The 24,500-nt window shown below is 53.4% G+C and overlaps 1 protein-coding gene across 1 annotated transcript in view; it reads right to left on the bottom strand.

Annotated features, from left to right (window-relative positions):
- Positions 1–24,500, bottom strand: part of LRIG1 (leucine rich repeats and immunoglobulin like domains 1) — a 109,093-nt gene that overhangs the window by 26,965 nt on the left and 57,628 nt on the right. The window contains exons 4-7 of the mRNA XM_004738322.3: positions 8,169–8,306; positions 5,844–5,987; positions 4,085–4,228; positions 1,753–1,896 (exon numbers count right to left, since the gene is read on the bottom strand). Coding sequence (XP_004738379.1) covers positions 1,753–1,896; positions 4,085–4,228; positions 5,844–5,987; positions 8,169–8,306 — 570 coding nt within the window. The remainder of the gene's footprint in view (positions 1–1,752; positions 1,897–4,084; positions 4,229–5,843; positions 5,988–8,168; positions 8,307–24,500) is intronic.

Raw genomic sequence — 24,500 nt, 5'->3', positions numbered from 1 at the left:
GGCGGCAGGGAGTTAACATTCTTTCCCTCCTAGGGAAATAAGTCATGGTGTCTGTCAGTTGGAAGGACCTGGCAAGTGATCAAAACTACATCCTCACCTGCAATTACAGAACTTAGCTGAGAGGAGGGGCCGGAAACGCTGGGAAGCTATCCTAACCTGCCTCTGAGGTTCCTGGACGCCTGGCAAACTGCTAGGTGGTTGAGACACTTCCGTAACCTTCTCTGCCCCTGGTAACGGGGACAGATGACAGCTTACATTGCCCTACCTGCCAGACAGGGGACACGCCTTCACCACCAACTCAAAACCAGCGGTGCGCGGGCCTCCGGCCGGACCGAGCACTACTCTTCACTCAGCGACGGGCCTGGCTCGGGCATGGGGGACGGAGAAGGCCTCTCTCGCTCCCTCACGGTTCCCAGGCGTGGACAGCAACCAAGTAGGAGACTGGGGGGTTTTCTGGGGACACAGCCTGAGCCAAGAGGTGGCCAGAAGCCATCCATACCATGTAAGAAAAACAGGCAGCCGCACTGCCACGAAGGGCCAGGAAGCCAAGTGCGCCGCCAGGTTAACAAACACGTACCCGAGGAGGGTACATCAGAGGAAAGAGGCGGGACTATGGATTTTTACAGGAGATAATCACGGGCTCAGTGAAATTCGAAATCCAAGCCAGTGTGCCACAGGTACAGAGAAAGAGAAAAACACCACCACAAGACTCAACCCTGAGTTTAAACATTGCCTTGCTGGCCTGGTGGGGTCAAGAGGGAGACAAGACAGAGGCCTGGCACTTTTAAGAGCCGTTCATTTCAGTGGGTGAATCTTCAACAGTGAAGTCTACAAAAAAAGAACACCCACCCAGACCCTCTTATAAACACAAACACAATGGACTACGCTGGAATGGATAAACCCGGAGGGCATCACAGGGGAGGAGCCCATACGGCAAGAAGCTACACTTTTCCTCCAATAGCACCCATCTTCTGCAGGGGGTCAGAAACAAACAGGCACGAGTGTGCCCTCCAGGGGCCACCAGGGACGCATGGACACCGCACCTCGGCCAGGCCCTCCTGCCATGACCGGGTAGGTCACCATCAGTGACCTAGGCCCTAGGCCCGGCCCACAGCCCAGTCTGGGGGTGTCCGGAAGCGAGGAGGGACCACACATCGTGCAGGGAGGAGCACAGACAGCTCGCCCCCTGCCGCAGGGGTACAGAGCGGGGACAGGGAAGGGGACAAGGGCTGGGATGACGTGTCTAAGGGAAGGAAGGTGGGCGCCCCGACCATGCAGTTCCCCCACTGTCAGGGTGCCGATGTCGCTCCGGTCCCTTCTGTGTGAGCCCCAGTAAGTCTTGTCACTAGAGACACACACGTCCCTGGGTGGAGATGCCAATGGACGAGAGCCCTCCAGGCATCTGCAAGGAGAACACCCACGTAGGCTTCCCTTCTGGAACCCTCTCCAAGGCCTAGAAGGCCCTAGGGACACAGGCTGCCTGCAGGGATCCCCACAGCCCCAGCTCATCTGAAAGCAGGGGTGCAGAGAGGAGCTCAGGAGGGTGTCCAGCTCGAAGCACCGAGTTCCTCCCTGGGCCTGGCTGGCTGGGGCCGTCCTCCCCCGACACAGGCTGCAGGGTCCCCGCCCGAGTGCCCTGCCCCGTCAGAGCTGGTCGAGGCCACCAGGCCCCAGACCCCATCAGCGCCACCACGCTCTGAAGGGTCACCACGGGCAGAGTCTCTCTATGCAGGGTGAAGGCGGGACACTTACAACTCGTGCAGCTTCGGGCAGAAGCTCCAGCCTTCACGGTTAATGCGGGTGATGGAGTTGCCGCTCAGATGCAGCTGGTGCAGGGCCGAGAGGCCGTACAGCCAGCCTCGGTTCACCTCCACCAGGCTGTTGTACTCCAGGTGCCTGCAACGACAGCCCAGGGGGGAGGGTCCTGAGGAGCTAACGACGGTGGCGGTGCGCTGCGTGAGAGGCTGGCGGCAGGGGGGCATCTGGGACGGACGTGGGGGAGGACCCGCCAACCCAACCGGCAGATGGCCCTGAGGGGCAGGGCCGAGCTGGGAGCTCGAAGGGCAGGGGGAGACTTCCTTGCAGGGACCTGGTTAGCCAAGGACAAGCGAACCAGGCACCCAACTGGGTACAGGGGCTCCGAGCACAAGGCCCAGCAACAGCTGAGCCCCTAAAAGGAAGTGAGAGCAGAGAAGGTAAGGGGTATCTTGTGTCCCCCTCTTAGAGAGAAGGAAACGGAGGCTGGGAGAAGTTAGATACTGTGTCCAAAAATCCCTGCACAGCTGTGCAGGCGGTGTGGGGCTGGCGTTCAAACCCAGGCCTGGCCTCCAAGTCGGCGCTCGGGACCGTGGTGCCTGGAGACACACCTGAGCTCCGGGGTCAGACTACTTGGATTTAAATCCCAGTTCTGCCACTTTACTGGCCTAATGGGGCTAAAACATGGGTAAGATGGAGAGACCTGAGGGTAGCAACTTCACAAGGCTGTTAGGAAAAGCGAACAGGAAAAGGCCCGGATTTCAGTGCGGAGGGCTTTGCTCCCACCGAGGAGCCCAAGGGAGGACATCCTTACACTGGTTCCCGACCCTGCATGCTGGAGCCCAGGGCAGCCCCAACACACTGACCTCTAATTCCAGGGCTGCCCCATGTTCCTATTATAAGGCCTTTGGGCAGCGAGGTTTTGCTCTTGTCAGTCTCACTTTCTGCCTCTGCACAAAATGCAAGCACATTTATAAATAACCCTCGACGTGCATGAATGTGCTCGACATAAAAACCAAAGGGCACGTACTGACTCCATTTTCTTCTGGGAGCTCTCTGACTCTCAGCACAGAACCACCTGGATCTCGATGTTCAAAACAACAGACTTAAGGCGGTCAAGTAAAAGTGCTTTTGAACTGATAGAAAGAGACGTGTGGCGAACCCCCAGGGCCAGGAAGGGAGGGGGAATGAAGACCGCAGAGCTAGCAGATGCCCTCATCTCACTGAGTGCGTGGGTCTGGGGGTCATCAGAGAGGCTTCTGATACGGAGCAGGGCACAGAGCTGACGAGACGGGATGCCAGGTTTTTGTTTCCTGTTTCCACTGCAACTATCACAGAGGACATGAACACAGCGATGGAACTTACAGACCCTGAAGGGGAGAGGGTGTGTGTGCGCGGGCGTGTGCACGTGTACACGCACATGTGGGGTTCCTGAGCAAGCTGCATCACTGGCCGTAACACAGTCTCCAGCGGACCCACCGAGATGGGTGGAAACCAACAGGAGGGGCGCCTGGCTGGCTCAGGCGTCTCTTGATCTCAGGGCTGAGTCTGAGAGCCACGCTGGGTGTACAGATTACTTAAAAATAAAATCATGAAAAAAGAAAAAGAAAACCCACCCAGGAAAGGACGACCAAAGACTGTCCTTTGGAAGCAGAAGTGGGGTAAAGGGGGGGCCTGGGGGGAGACGGGCCAAGGCCCCGTTTCCGTCTCTCTGACCGGACTCAGTCACGAGTGTGTGCTGCTGACCGCCGACAAACTCATTCAGATGTTTAAAAACGGAAGACCGGTAACGGCCTTTTCTGCCCTTCTCCACATGCTTTTCGGGACTCGGCCTGCAGGCGTGCTCTGCGGCCCACACATCTGGCGGGAGGGAGGGCTCCCTCGTAAAAAGTGGAACATCGGCACCCCAGGGCCTGCTAAGCTCACAAAACATAAATAAATCTCCCGGGAGGAACTCGACACTGGAGGCCCACCTGCACATCCAGACAGACGGTCAAGTCCCAAACAGGGAGACAGGGACCTTCCTGCTGCCGGTGGGAGGGGCCCACTCTGCGGCCCACTGCCCACCAAGGACACGCTGCGGGAGAGAAGCCCAAGCTAACCCGCTCTGTCTTCCGCCTTCAGCAGCCTGCTTCCCCGACCAGACCCACGGGAACTCCCCCGAGACTTTCCTCGCCTCTGAGAAAAAGACTCTTAGATTGGGCAAAGCCACCAAAGCTACTGAGCGGGGCCCAGCCTCCCAAGACCCAGAGGGCAGGGGGCCAGGCCCGGCAGAAGTCCTCGGCGACGCTTCGAGGCAGGGGCTGAGGGAGCCCAGCCCCGCACTTACAGCACGTGGATCCTGGACAGTCCCCAGAAGGCCCCGTCCGTGAGCTTGCTGATGTTGTTTCGCTGGAGCCTGAGCACCTCCAGACTGTCAAGTCCCTGGAACGTCAGGCCCTCGATGACCCGAATGCGATTCCTATTCAGGTCCCTAAAAGAGAGGAAGGCCTTGGGCTCAGAGGTCATGCAGCACATGTTCCCCGCTTACACCTGTTCCCACGCAGGCCCAGCTGGGTTCCTGGCCAGCAGGGAGAAACATGGTGAGGATGTCCCAGCAAAGCCCAGACGGACCGCGGGGGCCCACCAAGTGTCCTCCAGCTGCTCCCACCTGCCGTGCAGCCAGGGACAGGGACCGGGCCATGACGCATGAAGGGAAGAGGGCATGGGGTTCCACAGAAACCAGCCCCACCATGCCTCCCTGTGACTGATCCATGACTCTGCAGTGAGGAGGTGGGTGTGACTCAGGATGGGGACGTCTTAGGTGAGGTATCTCTTAGCTCAGCAACAGAAATCCATACCAGATGCCCTGATCCGGAAAACACCTAACCACTGGACAGCAGACAGCAATGGTGGTTTCCACTGGAGGCGTTAATGGGGTCTCTACCGCTAGAGAGGAGTGAGTGCATGTGGGGGAGGAGGGGACTGACACACCAGGAAGCTCACACAGCCGGCTTCCAACCCCGGTGTGATAAAACCTCAGTGCACCAAAAGATTTCAGGAATCTGGGTGGGCTGGTCCATTAGTAACACTGGGGGTAGGGGAAGGGAAGAACACAGGGTTGACCAGAAAGCCCTTGGTTTTCCCCAAATACTTCTGGAGTGTCTCACAATGATGCCCCACACATGACATCCTGAGCATCACAGACCTTCTCCGTGGCTGAAGAGACCAGCACTCTCCCGCACAGATGTGTGTGTGAGAGTGAGTGTGTAGGAGTGACAGCAAGTGTGTGTGTGAGACAGAGAGAGAGAGAGAGAGAGAGGGAACCACAGACGTGAGAGCACTGGTGGGCAGGGGACCCTGTCTTGCTGCCAAACCTGGCCCTGAACAACTGCTGTGTTCTGTGTAAACCCAGTCTCTGGTGCCAGCTTCTTTCCGAGAGACACTCTTCTCATACAAAGAGAACACAGGAAAACAAAAAACCAGGGAGCAAAGGATCCACTGGGTTCCAAGATATAGGTTTTCTTGAATCCAAACCCTGTGCATTCCTAAGAGGGCACTCAGCTTTGGATATCAAAAAACAAAACAAATAAATCCTTTCTTAACAAAAAATCAAACTGACTACCTTGTAATATTTATCAGCAAGATGGCCCACCTCTTCTTCCTCTCAGACTGCTGGTGGACACCATAACGTCCACAGTACAGATTTTATGGGAACTTTTACACATACGCACACGCGCGCACACACACACACACACACACACACACAACCCCTAAGACAAATGCTCCAACCAGGAGCCTAAGCATTAGCCAGGATCAGCTGACCACCAGGATTCCGCCATTTCATTTTGGAACGTGCCAGTGAGGACAAGCATATATATCCTCAGTGGATCTTGGTTTCTCCACAACCTGAGGCAGGCCACAGGCACCAGACCCAGCGTCTAATTTGCTTTTATTAGGTGTCGCCACAGGGCCATTAAGGATAGTTTACGCAGAGCCTGATGGAGGCGGGGTGAGGAAGGGGCTGCATTGGGAACACGGTCCGTGGGGACATCTGGCCTCCATCGGGTCTGGCTCACCTTAATGAAAGCGTGGGTTCTGATACTCACAGTTGTGTCAGCCTGGGTAATTTGAATGCTTTCATGGGAAGGTGGGTGATCCTGTTTTTGCTCAGGCGAAGCATTACCAGCGACCGTGACAGGCCATCGAACGCTCCCGACTCCAGGGTACCAATCCGGTTGCTTGCCAGGTTGCTGGAGCAGAGCAGGACAGAGAACACAGGGGTCAGTGGGGGCCTTCCTCATTCTGTCACAGACACTGGTGGGGCTGGGGACAAAAGCCAGCACACACCCAGAGGGACGGGTTTCCGATGACACACTTAAAATCTTTACTCTTGGACAGGGGAGCCAGGAAATCTGGCCACTTTGGGCCTCGATGGACGTTTCACTAGGGCTGCCTTCCATTGTGGGGGAGGGGTCGGTGTCCTTGACCTTCATCTCAGCACCCTCACAGTCCAGCCGGGCTGTGCACAGGGCCGGTCTCCAGAGCTACCTTGCAGGATTCCCCCAATATCCACTAACCAAGAGTGAGGGTTCAAAGCTGATGAGAAAAACCCTAGAATCAGAAAGCAAACCTCCAGGCAAGGTCAGAACAGATTTATTAATGTAAGGAAACAGCCCTAAATTTTATTTACTTATTCAAATATTTATTTTTTTTATTTTAGATAGAGTGCCTATGTGGGGAGAGGGGCAGAGGGAGAGAATCTCCAGCAGACTCCTTGCTGAGCAGGGAGCCCAACTCAGGGCTCAGTTCCATGACTCCAAGATCATGACCTGAGCCGAAATCAGGAGTCGGATGTTCAACTGAGCCACCCAGGGGCCCCATCAGCCTTAAATTTTATGGCGGTTCTCACTATACAACTTCATGTATACCCACACATACTCCTATAAATCTGTATAAGCCAATTCATTTCAGTCATTTCCAGCGTATCAAAGAAACACTAGTTGAGGAGACCTGCACGGGGTCCCTCTGGACAACAGGCAATTCTGTAACGGGATGTCCACTCAGAGGACTGTGCATGTACACAGCACCTCCCCTCAGAGCGCACGGCAATGTACAGGTCCCACCTGTGCACACATTCCACCAACACACAGAAAGGAGCAGAAACAGAGAGAAAAGGGAAGACCAATATGCTATTCCTCTCAGAAGTTGCCACTACAACCTTTCTTCTGCCTTCCCTGGACAAAGGCTGCTTTTTGTGGCTGAAACAAAAAAGGAAAAAGACCAGAGCGCAGCTGCTTCCAGAGCGCCAGGAGGGGATGAGGCACTTTTCACCTCTCCCTTAGGCCATGGCCCAGCACCGGGCACACGGAGACCCCATGCCAGCGGGGCTGCACTCTTCGCTCCTGACACTCCACAGGAGAGAACAGTCTGTGTCATGGAGACACATAGGCCAGGAGCTGCCAAGACAGCAAGTCCCCCCTGCTTCCGGGCAGAAGGAGGTCAGTGCCATTCAGTTCAGTGGCTGCTGGTGTCTTTGTCCCAAGCCAGGGAGTCCCAAGTGGCAAGTGGGCACCTCTGAAGGTCCCCAGGTGGGGGGCGCAGCACTGTCCCCCGGCCTCACAAAGGCCAGGGCGCCTCCCGTTTCCAATTCTGCAGTCTTGATGCAGCCTAAGAAAAGAAATCACTCCCCCTCTTTGGGAGTCTTGGACAAGCCATGTGCCAGCCTTGGCCTCCCTGAACAGAGCGGTCAAAACAACCCCTAAACCAGCCTCATGAATGAGTCCCCAAATGACTCAGGATCGGTCACTGACACAGCGACTGAAAGCTCACATGTCATCAGAAGACACCTCTGGAGCCTGGGTTTTTAGTTTCTTCCCCAGAGCAACACCTCCCTACCAAAAAGCAGTAAGCTCCACAGGCGTGAATGGTGCTTCCTCCCGGCTCCCATCCGCTGGGTGTGAGAAGGCGGGTGAGGACAGGTGAAGGGGATGTAGGCCCACAGAGACCTAAGAGGTCCTGGGAACCACACGAGGGCATATGTGCCTCCTGGAAGAGCCCCTATGCCAGGCTTCAGGAGGGTGGTGCCTCGACAATCAGCCTCAGCAGGAAGGCCTCCCTGCAGGGCCATTTGCTAAGCACCCCTGAACCACCTTCTCTCCTGACTCTCCTGGGAGCAGCCCAGGAAGTGAGGACGAGCGCGGCTCCAGTCCTTGGGGTCTCACCGCTCTCCCAAGCGGTGGGTCTGGGAGACTCTTCGCCTCTCCCCGCCTCGGCTGCCATCGGTGCCGGCTGACTAACGCTGCTCCGTGAGGAGATGCTCTGCAGATGTGCCAACAGGAGACAGTGGACCGGGGTCCCCCGCCCAGCCCCTGAGACTCGGCATGCACTCTGCGTCCACCCCCAGGGGGCCGACGGCAGAGCAGGTCACTTACAGTTCCTTGAGGGGCAGCCCATGCGGAAAGCAGGTGTTCCCAATCTCGGTGATGTTATTGAAGCTCAAGTCCAGCACCTCCAAGGAGAGGTAAGCCTGCAGCCGACTCCCATCCACGCCGCGGATCTTATTGTGCTGCCTGAAACACACAAAGGAGGGACTCAAACATGTCTCTTTGCAAAGAAACAGCATTTTCCCCATTGTTTCTTCCAGACATCTCCTTCTCTAGCAGATTCAGAAAATTCTCAAAGTCATGGTGTTCTTCAAATGATGCCTCCCTTTCTGTTTTCCGCAAAGTCATCACCTGCTGGCTGGGTGCTACAAAGAACTGAATTTTCTGGCAGCCACTAGTTTGTCTGCCCAAGTTCAAAGCCTAGGCTGCTCTCCCCAACGACGAGAACACAGGGGTCATGAATGTCATGTGGAGAACACCGAGACCAGAATTCAGAACTCACCAGTGCATGTTCCCATGAAGAATGTGCCTGGTGAAATCTGCCAGCTCCAGGGGCAGTTCCCATCTAGAACCTTCAGAGCAGAGCCCAGCCCCATCACGTATGGGACTGCAGGCACCAGAGCCCAGAGTTCAGGTCTAATCCAACTCAGTGCTTCATGACACACCTCGTGTTTTGCCAGGTGTGAAGACAGGCACAAGGGATTTTTTTTTTTTTTAAATGACATGCTTCTGACAACCTAAGGGGGGGGGGACATGAACCTGGTGCTTGTTCTACCTTGAGTCGAACCCTCAGACCATCCTGACTCTACTGCCTTGATAGCTCTGCTATTAAGCTTGGGCTCCTCGTATGGAAGATGGGGTCACAACCCCTTCAGGGACGTGGATTGCCCAAACAAAACTGCACGAAAGCTGACTTTAACCCCAGTGTTCCGAGTGCTTAACCCTGTCTGAGAAAGGCATTTTACCACTATGACTTAATTACACCTGTAGCCCTCTTTCTGGAAAGCCCCCAGTCTAACCGACCGACGGGTGTTTATTAACCAGGAGAAAGACAACAAGTGCTAACCAGGGCTGGAGGCTCCCCCACTGTGGGTTTGGCTCTGCCAGACAGATTCAAACTGCAGTGGCCCTAATCCCAATACTCAGATACTTCAGGATCTGCCGGGTGGTAGAGCTGGGCCTCGGGTCCCGGGCGCTCACACGGGCCAGTTTCTGAGTCAACAGTGTCAGGCTCCCTCGCCAATCAAAGCATTCTTGAACACAACGCAAGAAAGCCAGGCGTCGCTTACCAAGTGGCATCTCTTTTAAACAAACACTTGACCAAATCGGTTCCAAAAGGCATAAACAAGGCTCTCTTTCCCAGAAGCTCTGGGGCAGCCTGTCCACTCCTTTGTTTTTTTCACAACTCTCCCAGGCCCTGAACCCAAAAATCCATTTACAAGGGCACAGCTCCGCACACGGGGAAGTTCTCCCCAGCATGAAAGGCCACTTTTCCCTTGGCGTCCGTTCGCCGCCGCCGCTGCCGCTCCCCACCCCCACAAAGTGACTTCCTTTTAGTTCTTTATTATGTTCTTAATAAAGATGGTCTCTTCAGTTTGGGGACTCCAAAAGAAAAAGGGAAAAAAGAAGAGAAAACCTTTATTATGTTAAGTATGGGAAAAGAACATGAAATAAAGGCAGCGGCACTGAACCTCATCCAGCAACTGTGAATGCAGGACTGGGGAGCCAGGAAAAGAGGGGCTGAGAAAAGCAGGCACACAGCACCGGTGGCCCCAAGTCACACTAAACGGGCCCAGACACATAGGAAGGGGCCACAGGACAGCTGCAAGGTCCCCCTCCACACACACTTCTCCCACGGTGCCTCGCCTCTCTCCTCTGTCTCTGCCTTTCATTTTCTACCTTTCTTGGTCTCCCTTGTTTATTCATGGACTCAACGTGTTCTGGGTCCCAGGGTGCCCCAGGCCCGCTCTGGAGGAAGGACGCGGAAATGACACGGGGCTCTTCCATGTGCACAGACGTCCCCCGTTGGCCAAAGAGGCAGCCTTGGGGAAGAGACACAACCAAGCATGGGAGTGAGGAGAACAGAGGCACAGGGGACGAATCATGCCAGAAGCACTGAATTCCATGCCTTGAGCAGTTTGTGGGACCGGTGCCAGAGGCAGGAGGTGGACACGGGGAAGACACAAACCAGAGTGCACTGGCAAGGCCTCCCCGGCCACCCTGGGGGGTAGGGACTCCATGTCACCACGGTCCAGGACAGCGGGGGCAGCAACACGGGGACAGACACAAGAGAAGAGAGGGGCCCATGGGATCTGGAGAGCACAGCCAGGGCCTGCATTAAACAGTGATGCTCAAGGTTCTAGTCTGCAGATACTAAGGTAACCGGGTTAGCAGGTTAGTAGCTACACCTTGCATCCTTGTCTGCTCACGATCCACTCCCAACACAGTGTCCAGAGAGATCCTGCTAAGACATCCCAAGGAATGGGGGAGCCATTTGTGAATCACCTATCAGATAAGGGATTAGTATCTAGAATATATAAAGAACTCCTAAAGCTCAACAACAACAACAAAAAAACCCAAAGAACCCAATTTTTAAAAATGGGCAAAGGATTGGAACAGACATTTCGGCAAAGAAGACATACAAATGGCCAGTGTGCAATGAGAAGATATTCACCATCACTAACCTCACACTTGTGCAATGGCTACTGTTGAAAAAACACAAGTAAGTGTGGACGTGGATGTGGAGAAATGGGAACCCCAGCGCCATGCTGAAGAAAATGGTCCAGCAGTTCCTCAAAAAATTAAGTATCACACGACCCAGCTTTGCCACTTCTGGCTGTATATCCCCAAGAATAGAAAGCAGGTCTGAAACAGAACACACCTGGCCAGGTACTCTGAACCCATAGGCTCCTCCTCCCTGTGTGTGTATCTCTCTCTCTTTCTCTCACACACACATGCACACGCATGCACACAGGCACACTTTCACTTCTTCGCTTGCTTTATTTTTCTCAAAAGCTCTAATTATCACTGCATCTATCCAATAATGTGCTTATTTCCAATCTAACACCTTCTCTCCCACCAGGCTGTGGCTTGGGGCGGTGGAGATGCCAGTCTGCTCCGCCCACTAACGTGTCTCCCACCCTGGAATTGTGAGGATCATGGAAGGGGTGCTCAGTAAATATGTGCTGGTGATTCACAAAAAATGAGTACCAGTTAAATTTCTGGATCTAACAGATTTGGGGCTTGCCAGCATTTAAGCAGAAGAGAATCACGCAAGCAGAGGTGTTCAGTCCGGGAACCTGAGGGAAGGAAAGCGCGTCAATGGCCCTCAGGCAGCCCAGCTGCCCAGACAACACAGGGGACAGAGCCCGCAGTGACTCTCCGGGTTCCTCGGGGCTCCAAGCTGCTGGTCCCAGCTGCCAAGGGTATACTGGCCTTTTCCCCTGGACGGATATCCCTGCTCTACACTCTAGCCCAAAGCCCGGATCAAATCCCTCCTCAGCTCCCATGCTCTGGAACACTGACCGCTCAGTTCTGTGCTCCCACAGATTCTAGCCCCCCCAGCCCAAACACTACAGGAACCACACTGTGTTAGACATCTCTGTGGACCGTGGCCACTCCACCCAAGGCGAGGAGCTCTTGCTGGGCTGACACTTGTCACAGCACAGAAGAACATGCCAGGAGCACTGCCCAGCTTGCCAGTGTTCAAATCCCAGTGAGGCAACGGGCAGGTAGGACCCTCAAGAGGAGCCTCGTCTCTACAGTGAGGCGGGAAGTGCCTCTGCCCCACGGGTGATGGGACCCATCACTAAGAACTTGCTCAATAAAACCAGTTGTTTTTATTGGTCATATTTGTATCCTCAGAGCCAGGCTCAGGATCTGGCTTGTGGGAAATGCTCTGGCAAAAGAATAAATGAACCAAATTAATGAATGACTGGTTCCTGTCCATTTCTCTGCCACATTTCAGGGCAAGCGGGCAGGCCTGACTCCTCTCTCGGGAACAAAGCATTGACTCAGAGCTCTCAGCCTTCCCTTTGAGCAGGAAGTAAGTGTGCTCCAGCTGGAGAGTATCACACCCAGCCACGGGGAGACCAGGCTGTCGTGGGCAGCTGCGCTTCAAAGCAAAACCCAGACGAAAGCTTCTGCAGGACTCGGCAGCTAGAGACCTGCTGGACCCCCAGCCAGCCGCACGACATTCCCCTCCTCACTCCTGCAGCGAGCAGAGCTTATGTGCATCCCCACCCCCATCCGGTCCCAGCCCACCACACTCTACCCTACCCCATCCGGGGAGGTCGGTCTGTCCAAGAGACCGGCTCCACACACCCACCCATAAAGCTAGAGGCTAGAGAGCCAGTATTCAGGGGAAGCCCTCCGACCCCCTTAAGAGGAGACAGCTGTGAAAATGTGTTTGCTGCCCTGATTCCATCAGACCGTCGGTCCACTTTCAAGACCCTGCTTTTAATGCCCTGTGCAACATGGAGGTGGTCATCAGGTCTCTCCTTTAATGTAACTAACTGTCCCACTCCCAAGAAGGTCCACGCTTATCCCGGTAAGTTCCAGATCCTTGTTCAAGTTTTTGCTAGCAACAGCTGACCAGTAACTCCAGATGAAGCCTCTGGGAGATCACACAGCCACCTAAGGAGCTACGGACCACTATTCTCTGTACTTTATAGTTGAAGACACTGAGGCTCGGAGACCTGCTGGGATTCTTCCGAGGTCACACAGCTGAGAAGCAAGAGGAACCAGAATGCAAATTCAGGGGAGCAAGACTATCTGGCATGAACTGAGAGACTCTCCCACCAGAATTTTAAGGACACTATCCTGGATTCGATCCATAAACCTTCCGCATAGCTTGGCTAGGTCTGAATGCTAGCTGGCTGTCTCCTGGTCATCTCAGAGCGGTCTGCGTAACTGGCCTCCGCGAGGCCTCGCTTTTGTCCCAGCTTCTTGGAAGCCTGCATGCGCAGCCAATGTGCAGAGGGCCTCGTGCTGCCTATCTCAGCAACAAGGCAGAGGAAGCTCAAGGTCTCACTCATGGATATTCCGAATGAAAAAAACTAGTTCCTTTGAGATCGTGTCTTTTAAGGACCTGTATTTGAAGTTGGAGCTGCTACCTTTATTCTTAGGGACTAGAGAGCTGCGGAGGGATGCACAGCCTCTCTCTGCCACTGAACCAAACCAGAATGGTTCTGTGGCTGGGGGGCTGGGGAAGGTGCAGGGATCACGGTACTCGCCTCCACCCAGTGTCGGTTTACCCCCTAGCCTGCCCTCTGGGGCAAGGAGAACTTAATACAGCACAAGTCTATTAAACCAACACCTGTTAGAGGCTTCAAAAATAAAATCAGTCTTCAAAGGCAGAAGGCAGGCAAGATAAGCTCTCTCCACTTGGCTACATTTTCAGACCTGATGTTAAATTGGACAGTAAAACAGACAGAGGCATTTAAAACCAACATTGAAAACTTTTTATCATAAGTGATTGTTCCACTATGGGTCTGTGAAAGCCTCATTTACAAGGTAGTCCCGTTGGTGGTAAAAAAAGATCTCATGTCACGGACAACAGCCAGGAAGAAAGGGAAAGGAGATCAAAGGAAGCAGGGTCAAGGTGGGTCAGATGGATTACAGCAGGTTCCTGATATTATGCACCTACTGTCTACACCAGGAGTCAGCCAACGTCTTCGATAAGAGGCCTGGTAGCAAGTAATTTAGGCTTTGTGCATCACGCATTCTGTCACAAGTACTCGACTCTGATGATGGCGTGTAAATGACAACACATAAATGAATGAGTTCCAGTAAAACTTTATTTAAAAAAACAAGCTGTGGGCCACATCGGACCCATAGTTCACTGACCCCTGGTCTACACTATAGCAACTAGTCTGGGTTGGTGGGGGCGTCACCCAGATTCGAATTCTAGCTCTCATGCAGCCTTGGGACTATCTGTAAGTCACCTTCTGCATCTGGTTTAACAACCTGCAAAACGGCGCTCAGGGCATCTCTAGAGCAGAGCACCCTCCCACCCACGCCAGCGCCACTGATCAGACCCATGACATGTGCCACGTCCGCGCCACTGATCAGACCCATGACATGTGCCATGTCCGCGCCACCGATCAGACCCTTTCCCACTGACGTCTTCTCTACCGCTTCGAGGAGTGGGATCTAAGTCTCCATCATTATTCCATCCCTCAAAAGACAACCCGGGACTCTGAGCAGAACCGGGGGAGACAGACAGGCAAGCGGGGTGATCTTACAGAGCCTGGAGATCCTGTGTACCCTCACTCCTCCCCACTCCTGCAGTGAGGCAGACACGCGGAAGCCGGCCAGCGCACAGTTCTATGTCTAAGCAGGCACGCCCCGCGGCTCTTCCAGAGAATTGCGGAGACTCCCAGAAATCCACTGTCAACTCCCAGAGTGTCGATTCTCACTCGTAACAGCATGTCTTCCATATTATCTCAACATCCAACTTTCAAAAGGTCTAACAAAAGCAGCAAAATTCAAATTCCAGACCTTGTTCTGTCTGAACCTCTAAGAAACCATGTCCCATGGTCTAACCCTGAAATGGAGAGAGAAAGAAAAAAGTCCTCGACCTGCCACCACCGCCCCCGTCAGTACTCATCACTGTACTCCCCGCAGTGATCCTGGCGAGCATCCTCCCACTCACACACTGCCGGCTCCCAGCACCAGAAGCACCCCGCGCCCGGCCCATCCCATGCTGCCCCAGAATCCGTTCTACAGCTCTGCACCCAAGCCCCTGCAGCCCCACAGCTGGCGCTCCAAGGTTGGACCAGAACGGACAGGCACGTGCACATAGCCTTCAGGGCTGCCTGGGGCTACAGGGTAATTGTACAGCCCATACATGGAACCCACACAGAAGGTGACCCTGTTATTACTGATTTAGTGGAAAACTCTGTGCAGGGCAGAGAGGCTCTGATGCCTACCCAAGGGGGTTGGCTATGTACTATAGCAAGCACCAAACACGAAGCTAATCGTTCCAAGAATACAGGTGAAGAGAATCATTTTTCCTTTGTTGAAAAAGACAGCACTACCAAAGGGGCCATACAGTCCAGTGGTGGCAGCTGCTGTATTCATTTGCAAAGGTTTTCATGGCACTACCACAGGCCTCCGGAGAAGTGCATCATTCCGAGTGCAGAGCTCAGTGCCTGGGTACCACGTGTGCTCACCCCCGTACCTACCAAGGGCTCAATTCGCGATTCAGACATGTGCTGCCTCCTTCCCGTCCCTCTCCTGGCGGTTCTTCTTCCCAAAGGAAACAGCTCCGCTCTACCACCCTACCACCCTGACGAATCCTGCCTACTCTTGCGCTTTCTACACACGTTCTCGCTCCAGACGGGCGCTGGCTTCAGTATGCGGCCACGGTCCTTCGGCACTCGGCTCGTGGGACTCATCTGTGCTGTCGCACGAGCTGGCGTGAATTCTTTTTCATCGCCGTATAGTATTTCTAGGGAGTGGCCAGCGACTGATTTCTCATCCTACTGTTGATGGGCATTGCGTCATCTCCAGTTTGGGTTACTGCAACAAGCGCAGCGATGAACTCATCTCGGGCGTGTGTCGTGGGGCACATGTGTGCACGCCCCTGGGGCAGGCGTCTACGTCCAGGCGTGGCGCTGATGCGCAATCTCGGGGCACACATCTGTTCAGCCTCAGCCATCACTGCTCATTTTCTTTTAAACCAAATTCTCCTGAGTTGAAATGTATCTGAAAAAGCCTTTGGATCCAATGGTTCACTCAACCACACTGCCAGAGACCGCCAGCCTTCCCCATCTCTCTGCCTGCACTTGTCCCCCCACGAAAAGCATCAGGAACAGCCTGGGGCCGGAGAGCATGGCCAGACTCAATCTAATCTTGTTCATGTGTCCAACAGAATTATTTTAAGTGGGAGCCTAATGAGCACCAAAAAAGGAAAGGATAAAAAATTAATAATAATTCCTAGTCCCAAATTGGCAAGAAATAATGCACCACGTGTACCAGAATCGACACCATGAGCAACTGGAAATACAAAGATAAGGAGGTTGCAAAAACAGAGTCCAGAAGAGCGTTCCTGGGCCACTGTGAAGAAACGTCCCGCCTCCCAGAGTGACAGTCCAAAACATCCACCACCCCCAAGCCTGCTTTACAGTCATTCACCTTCTTAAGAATGAAAACCAAAACCATCTGTTCTACTGCACAAACTGACAATTTGCTCTAAGAAACCAGGGACGCCTCAGAAACGGTCCAGCTGAGGTTGTTTGCTGGGCAGGAAATGAGAATCCGAACACGCAGGTTTCTTTCTCTCCTCTCCTCCTCGTACTCCTCCTCCTCCTCACCGCACACCCCTCCCCACCGCTGCTGGTGAATCATCAGTTCCCTGGGGAATTCTGGCAGATTCTCAGCCTGGCTGCAGAGGACGTTCCCGATCTGTTTATTCAGGTGGAGATCGGATAAAAAAACAAGAGCAGCCCAGTGGCGGGATAAACAGCCTCCAGCAGGCGGGGTCAGCCCCTCCGAAGGCAGGACGGGGCTGTGTCAACCAACCTCCTGACCCCTTCACTTCCTTTAGGGTCACCCGCCCCTTGGGGTCTTCGATGAATGGTTTTGATTAACTCCTTGCAAAGAGATATGACGTCCCATCCCCCTGGGAGTGGGTGGCCCCGGGCAGCTTGATGCAGCAGAGCCCACGGGGTTCCCCCACCCTTACACACAGCAAGCCGGAAGCCTAAGATCGGGAATGGGGAAAGCTACGCATGGTCCTGTCAGCCACCACCGTTCGGCGATGTCTAGAGTGACCCAGCTGATGAAGGACTCTAAATTCTCAGAATCCCCATCCAAACTACCAGGCTCTGCATTCCATTCCAAGATGTATAAACAAACAAACAAAAAGGAAACCTCCTAAGGAGACGTTCCCAGCTGAGTCAAAGAAGCTCATCAGAAAAGGCTACCTGCTCTATGAGTCCAACAGAGGATATTCTGGAAAAGGCAAAACAGGGGACCAGGGAGAAGATCAGCAGTTGCTGAGGGTTACGGGGAGAGAGGGTTGAACAGGTGGGGCACAGAGGATTTTTAGGGCAGTGAAACTCTTCTTAATGTTACTGTAACGGTGGAAACATGTCACTGAACATTTGCAGAAGCTCAAGGAATGCACAATAGGGAACCCCAACATCAACTACAGAGTTAGTTAATAATGTATCAGTATCGGTACCTCCATTCTAACAAATGTACTGCACTAGCACAAAATGTTAATAGTGGAAATTGGAGGAGGCAGTATACGGGAAGTCTCTGTACTCTTGTCTCAATTTTTCTGTAAACCTAACAGTGCTCAAATAGTCTATTAATTACAAACAGATCAAAACAAAACCTCCTAAGGTATTAAGTAGTCCCGAGGTCATTACATCATTAGAATGTAATTAGAATTTTGAGCCAATCTGCTTTACTGCTATACCCTTCGCACCCAGAACCATGCTTGGAACATAAATGGGGCTCGATAAATATTTGTTGAGTAAACAAATGAATTACAACTTTAGTTCAGTCTCCCACATTCATTACCACTAACCTGGACAAAAGAACATTATTCAGAAAAAAAAAAAAAAATACCGAGGCAAGACCAAACATCCAATTAAAAATTATTTGTAAAGCAACTGAAGGTCTAGGGGCTTCTGGGTGGCTCGATCATTAAGTGTCTGCCTTGGGCTCAGGTCATGATCCCAGGGTCCTAGGATCGAGCCCTATATCAGGTTCCCTACTCGGCGGGGAGCCTGCTTCTCCCTCTCCCATTCCCTCTGCTTGTGTTCCCTCTCTTGCTGTGCCTCTCTCTGTCAAATAAATAAAAGCTTTAAATAAAATTAAAGGTTTAGCCTGAAAATCATTAGGCAGAAAAGCTGTCATATTGAAAAGAAAATGCTGAATGAAATGGACTTTTACGTTAACTGTGCATTTTCTCCAATTTAAGACCGAAAGCAGACACTGGCCAATTAACCAGGTTAGCGTTCAGCAACCAACAGTCCGTCCTTCCCGCACCTGGCAGCAGTGAGGGGCAGCCCTCCCCAAGTTCCCTGTTGTCCCTTGGCCACAGGCAGAAAGGGTGAGGAGGAATTCAACTCGGGGAGCTCCTAGGACACCAGTGACCTCCAAGCCGCAGCTGGACTGCACCCCCCAGGGAGAAAGGCTGTGCAGTTTTAACACGGGTGGGGACTCCAGGGGACGGTCAAGGCATGGAGAGTCCGTCCGCTGAGCATGGGAGGGAACCTGTTCTGGCATCTGCGCAGCACACAGTGGCACCAAGCTGAGCCAAGATAAGGAAAGCCGGGAACAATGAACCCCTCCCTCCACTCGAAATTCCCACCTACACAGTCACCCCCCCCACCCCGCCACCACCCCCCAGGTCAGGAAAGCCAAAACTATCTCTTTACTGGTCAAGGCCAACATGGCTACTCCATCTTCTCTCTCGGCTTTATCTTCCCCTACATCCATCAATGCATCTAGTGGCGCAGGTCCTCCCAGAGTCGAGGGGCTGGCGAAGCAAGGTGGGCAAGGGGGAGAGAGGGCAGTGGGGAGGGTCCCGACCAGGCCCCAGCCCCGGAAACCTGCAACAAAAGGTATCTACTCAGCTCCTCTGAGAGGGTGTGAAGAAGCCACAATGGGCAGTTCCCCTCAAACTGTCATCTCGACACCAGGAGGGCAAGGTGCCCGCGCCCTCCTTGCCCTGCCACATGACAGGGAACAGCTACGGCACTGCACACAAGAGCACCCCTTCTCCGCAGTACATGCTGGTCAGCAGCGGGGGGGGAGCTCGCCTGCGAACCTACGACCCTGGCAGGCTTCGTCACCAGCCAGTGGTTTGTGCCCCTGGGAGACCTCACCATCCAGGACTTGAACACGGGTTTCTCCGGCTGTCCCGAAGTCTGGGTTATGCCATTCTACCTGCAGCAGCACCTGCTCCTGCTAAGCCACAGAAACCCCAAGACTGATCTGTGCTCAAATAAATTGGTCATTGCTTCTTTGCTGTACACCATTCTGGCTTACAAAAGGTCTCCTAGAACACTCCTCTTTCAGACACCCGGGGACACCTGCAAGTGGAACCTTACAATTCCCGAACTAAAGTGAATGTTCTGGTGGCTGCCCTTCCATTTCAGCCTTGGGCACTGAGCAGTACTTTGCACTCAGGACCCTGTCCACACCCCAGTCCAGAGCGAAAGGCAGGGAGTCCTGCCGACCGATTCCCAGGACTGCCACTCTTCCAAAGATGCCTGCAGAAAAAAGGTAGGAAATCCTACAGTACATTTGCCCTGGATGCAGTAGGAATTTCTGCTCTCCTCTTTTGCATGTGATTTTCATGTGCTTATTATGTAACTAAATTGTTATTTTACAAAGCTGTCAATGCAACTCAGACACTGAACCCTGGGACTGGATGCTTCAGTGTAGAAAGGCCAGGCCTGCGCCAACAGCTCCAAGGCAGAGGGTGTCCTGGGGTGAATGGTGCCAAGGGGCCAGCCTAAGCGGTGGTGGCCTTTCCTCCTGAGGTGCTGGCAGGGTGGGGTCCTGGACTGCCATTCACTGGGCATACCTTCTCCTCCAGGCAGGGATGGTGCAGGGTTCTGGGGTCTCCTCACAGACCCCCAAATCTCAGGGCACACAGCCGGTTCCAAGTGGTGAAGACGTCAAAGAACCTTCCTAGCTAGAGCCAGGACAGTGCCCTGGGGCCTCTGCAGTTGGTACTGGTTCCAATACCCTGCGGGCCACCAGGGCCTCCACTCTCCCCGTGCCTTCACACCGCATTTCCTCCTCAGTCCACGGGGGCAGGAGCAGCAGGGGCCACAGCAGCAGGAAGAGGGGTCTCAAACCGTCCCAGGAGCCCAGCCGGGGAACACCCGAGGGATGGATGCTGTCCCCTCTTCTGCAGATCCGGATGCTGAGGCATCAGGAGGTCAGTGCAGCAGAAGCAGGGCAGCTAGGACCTGGGAAAGGAAGGAGGCAGGAGGATCCCTGGGGAACGGGACTGCTCCAGACAGTGCCCTGGGCCACCCGCATCCTCTCAGCACGCACCCAGACTACATGCCACACCAGTGCTTCCATCAGGGGTGGACCTGACTCTGCACACTCGGGGAGGGCGGGGGCACCAGCCCGCGGTGGGCCACTGCGCATGCCCCCGCCCCTCCACAAGCACACAGGGACCTCCCAGACTATCAGCCCACAGCGGCTGCAGGGCCCAGCCGGTCGGCCCCTGTTTCCACCGGAGTGGCCCCTGAAGGGGTGAGAGTAACTTAGCTCCTCAGGCAGTTAAGGAGGACAAGCCAAAACCCTGCATTCTCCAGGAAGCAGGCACCTGTTCACCCACCGCTCTCTACAACACCAGAGAGCCCCTGTTAGGCCAGACTCCGAGAGGTAAGGTCCTGGTCTGAGGTCACCCGCCCAACCGGCGTGCAAGCCCTGCTTTCCTCGGACTCCAGGCCAAACTGTTCTCTGAAGGGAAAACGCCGGAGAGGCTTTATCATACAGCCTGTGGTTACGAGGACAGAGACGGGTCTGTGGGAGTCCCTGAAATCACCACAAGAGCCACAGAAGGAACCCTCCCTCTGCCGGCGGTAAAAACATCCCCAGTGCTTCCCAAGCCGGCTTGCCAGCAGCTCTGCAGTTCGAGGAGAAGAGGCTACCTCTGTGCTGGGCTGCAGTCTCCAAGACAAGACTCTCCCTGCTCTGGGAGCGACACCACTGGTGTGCCTTTAAAAACAGGGCCAGGCCCGCTTCCTGCCCCACCTAGAAGACTTCTGATCTCCCGGTCAAATGATTCAGGATCTCTCTTAGCATAGTTTCCCAAGCCTCCAATATAGATCTGACTGCACTTGGGGAGGGTTAAGGATATGTACAGTAGGATTAAGGAGCCGGTCTTCTGACGGTCTTTCTTATCTCCCCTGAAGATGGTAAGACCTGCTGTAACGTCCAAATGACCTCCAGGCACTGTTCTGGGACGGCCTCCAGGACCCCTGCTCTGTACCCACGACCACACCATCCCCTTGCCCTGCCTGCTGTAGCTTCCTGCAGGAGCTCGGTTTCTTTCTTGAGACCAAGGCTTCAATGTCCTCCTTTGCTTCAGATTATAAACAAAAACAAAAACAAAAAACTACCATCACAGATCCAGACGTAAGACGTAAACTACAAACTTAGAGACAACGCAGAAAACTCTGGGATCTAAAGCTAGGCAGAGTTCTTCGACTTGACACTAAAAGCCCAAACCAAAAAAAGGACAAATTAATACCCTGGACTTCATCAAAATTAGAAACATTTGCTTTGGGAAAGGTCCTGCTATGACAAAAGACAAGCTACAGGCCAGGAGAAAATACTTTCAAGCCACACATACAACAAAGATCCCCTATCTAGAATATTTATACACACATACACACACACACATTTTTTTTTTAAGATTTTATTTATTTGAGAGACAGAGATCACAAGTAGGCAGAGAGGCAGGCAGAGGCAGAGAAAGAGTAGGAAGCAGGCTCCCTGCTGAGCAGAGAGCCTGATGCGGGGCTCGATCCCAGGACCCTGAGATCATGACCTGAGCTGAAGGCAGAAGCCCCAACCCACTGAGCCACCCAGGTGCCCCTAGAATATATTTTTTTTTAAACTCTGAAAACTCAACAATAAAAGCCAAAGATTCCAATTAGGAAATGGGCACTGCCAAACGCTGGCTGCAGGCAGAGAACCCAATGATTCACAGGCCGCTGGTGTGAACACAAGATGGTACAGCCACCTGGAAAAGGATGGCAGTTTCTCAGAGCACTGAATGCACCATTACCACACAAGGCAGCAACTCTACGGCACACGTTCACTCAAAAACCTGCAGGTGAATGCTCATGCCAGCTTTATTTTTAACAGCCCAATGAGGAAACAACCCAGACGTCCTTCAACAGGGGAACGGCTCGACCAGGTGCGGTACACCCGTATCACAGTGTACTATCACTACTCGGCAACAAACACAAGGCAGCTACTGACAGATCCACCAACCTAGATGGCTCTCCAGGAATTAGGCAGTCCCAGAAGGTTACATGCTGTGTGAATCCACTCACTTCACATTCTTTAAATGGCATTTATAGGTATGAACAGCAAATGAGACATTGCCCAGGGTATGGGGGCAGAAGGCAAACAGGGAGGCTTGGAAAAGGCAAAATGAGGGATCTCTCTGGAGAGGGAGGGTTCTATACCTTGATCGTATCAATGTCAGTATCCTAGTTGCAAAAGTTTTATAAAATGTTACTACTAGGGGAACTGGGTTAAGGGTATAGGAGAATCTTCCTATATTATTTAATTTTTTTTTTTACAACTGCATGTGAATCTACAATCATCTCAAAAATACGAGGTTTAACACACCAAAAAACAGTCACTACATTCCTTATGGAATCAGGTAGGGGCCACGGCAGAATTCATGGTGTTACCAGCCGATCTGCTACCTCTTTTCGTCTCCAGTGGTTCCTCCAAACCAGCAGAAAATACCTGGTAGGCCTCCGTTGTGAAAGCCACACACCAAATGCAGCTGGGCACTGTGGGGTTTCTGAAATCCAGGGATAAGCATGAACTGCTTATTATTTTCCACTGTTGAAGAAAGGACAAAGGGGTATGGACTCCCAGTGAGAAGGGAGATGTTGATAAAGCCTGCTAGAAAACCAGTGTGGCCCCTGCCCGGTGCATCGGGAGTGCCTACTCCATCCAGTGTCTCCACTGCAGCCAAGCCCCAGGGCTACCTGGCTAAGCAGCAGGGCTTGCTGGGCATCCACACCTAGACCCAGGGTGAATGTGCACCACACACAGGAGATTCCCGAAGCATCATCCCTGAAACACTAGCTTCGGAGGACTTCCATGAAACGCTTCTGGAACATCCACACACGTCCTCCCCTGTGCAGACTCCTGAAGCAGGCCAGCCAAGGAAAGGTATCGACAAGAACTCCAATTAGCCTACCTTTCATTCCGCTTGACTCTGCATTTGCTAAATTTACATGATGGAACTCATCCCACACAACACATGCTGAAGGTGGTTCACTGGACCGTGCCCCACCCCCTTATTATTAAAGGCTCTGACATGTCCTGTAGCACAGAAAGCTGCTTATTATCTATAACTCTGCGATTTCGGAACTTTCTGACTCAGACAAGTAGTCAGGGTGGGCTGGATGGACCGGCCATGATTCTCCAGCTTCACTTTGAGGAGAAAGCCTTTCCCTCAGAACACCTGCTGGCCCCTCACAGGTGAGCAGACCGCGCGCACACACACACCAGGGTGGAGACAATTTCATATCTAGAAAGCAGCAAGATAAGGATTCCAACCTAGAGAAGGACCCACAGGACACACCCTCCTCCCCCTAAGGCACACTGCCTGCCAAGCAGAAGTTTCCTCTCCATCTTCTCCTCTGTAACACTCGGCCTGGCTCGTCAACAAATCAGGAAAACCAAGTCCCACCTCCTGGCCGGAAAGAGCCATGCCCCTGAGGAGCCCCCAACAGACTACTTCTGTTATTACTTGTCCCAAGCTGGTCCCTTCATCTTGACGATCAATGTCTCGAGCCACCCAGTATCTTCCCCAGGGCCCACAATCCGTTATTCTTGGACTGACCTATTTCATGCATTTATTTATTCAGTCAAATGTGTGCGGGATGCTTATCGTGTACAGCGGCTAAAAAAAAAAAAGTATGATTTGACTGAAGTATCATTGTCCCCCTCTCCCCAACCCTCATACCAGAAACACACACACTGGAATTGAGGAAAAAAACCCACAGATGTGATGGGTGCACGGACAGAGGAGACACAATGGTGTGGGGGAGGCCGCTAGGTCAGGAGCAGCCATTTTAGACCCCGGTGCCAAGACAGGATCCAGAGATGTGGTCTAGGTGGGCCCCCACCTGACCCCTCCCGCTCCTGGTGCAGCTTTGTGCAAAGGTCAAGGCAGGAAGTGGCAAGAGGGAGGAAGAAATGGACAGCAGGACAAATGTGCAAGAGCCAAGACTCCATCTCCGAGGTGATGGGGAAGCCACCAAGGGATCCCCTTCCTCATTTCCTCACCAAACACCGACTGCAGGCCAACCCGTAAGGCAGGTGGGTCCCTGCGTGGTCGGTGTGGAGCGGGGACTGGTGAGGCTGGAGCTCCCTGCGGGTCCCAAGGGGAGGGAATGGAGAAGGGAAGAGAAGGGCTGAGTGTGGGCACCTCTGGAGCCAAGGCCATGAGGAGCCCCCGGAGAGACAGGCTATAGGTCCAGGCTTTGGTAGTGGACACGAGGAGTTGGCGAGGGTGCTAACCCTCCCGTCATGTAAGCCGACTTCGCCACACAGTGTTCAGCAGATCCACTGAACTGAGCTCAGCACCATCTGAGCCTCTGCCAGGCACCCAGGGTCCCACAGGCAGACAGGAGA

The sequence above is a fragment of the Mustela putorius genome, unplaced genomic scaffold (genome assembly GCF_011764305.1).
Source record: "Mustela putorius furo isolate JIRA1106 unplaced genomic scaffold, ASM1176430v1.1 tig00000095_pilon_pilon_pilon, whole genome shotgun sequence".
Classification (NCBI taxonomy): Eukaryota; Metazoa; Chordata; class Mammalia; order Carnivora; family Mustelidae; genus Mustela; species Mustela putorius.
This window is presented reverse-complemented; position numbering and strand designations above follow the sequence as displayed.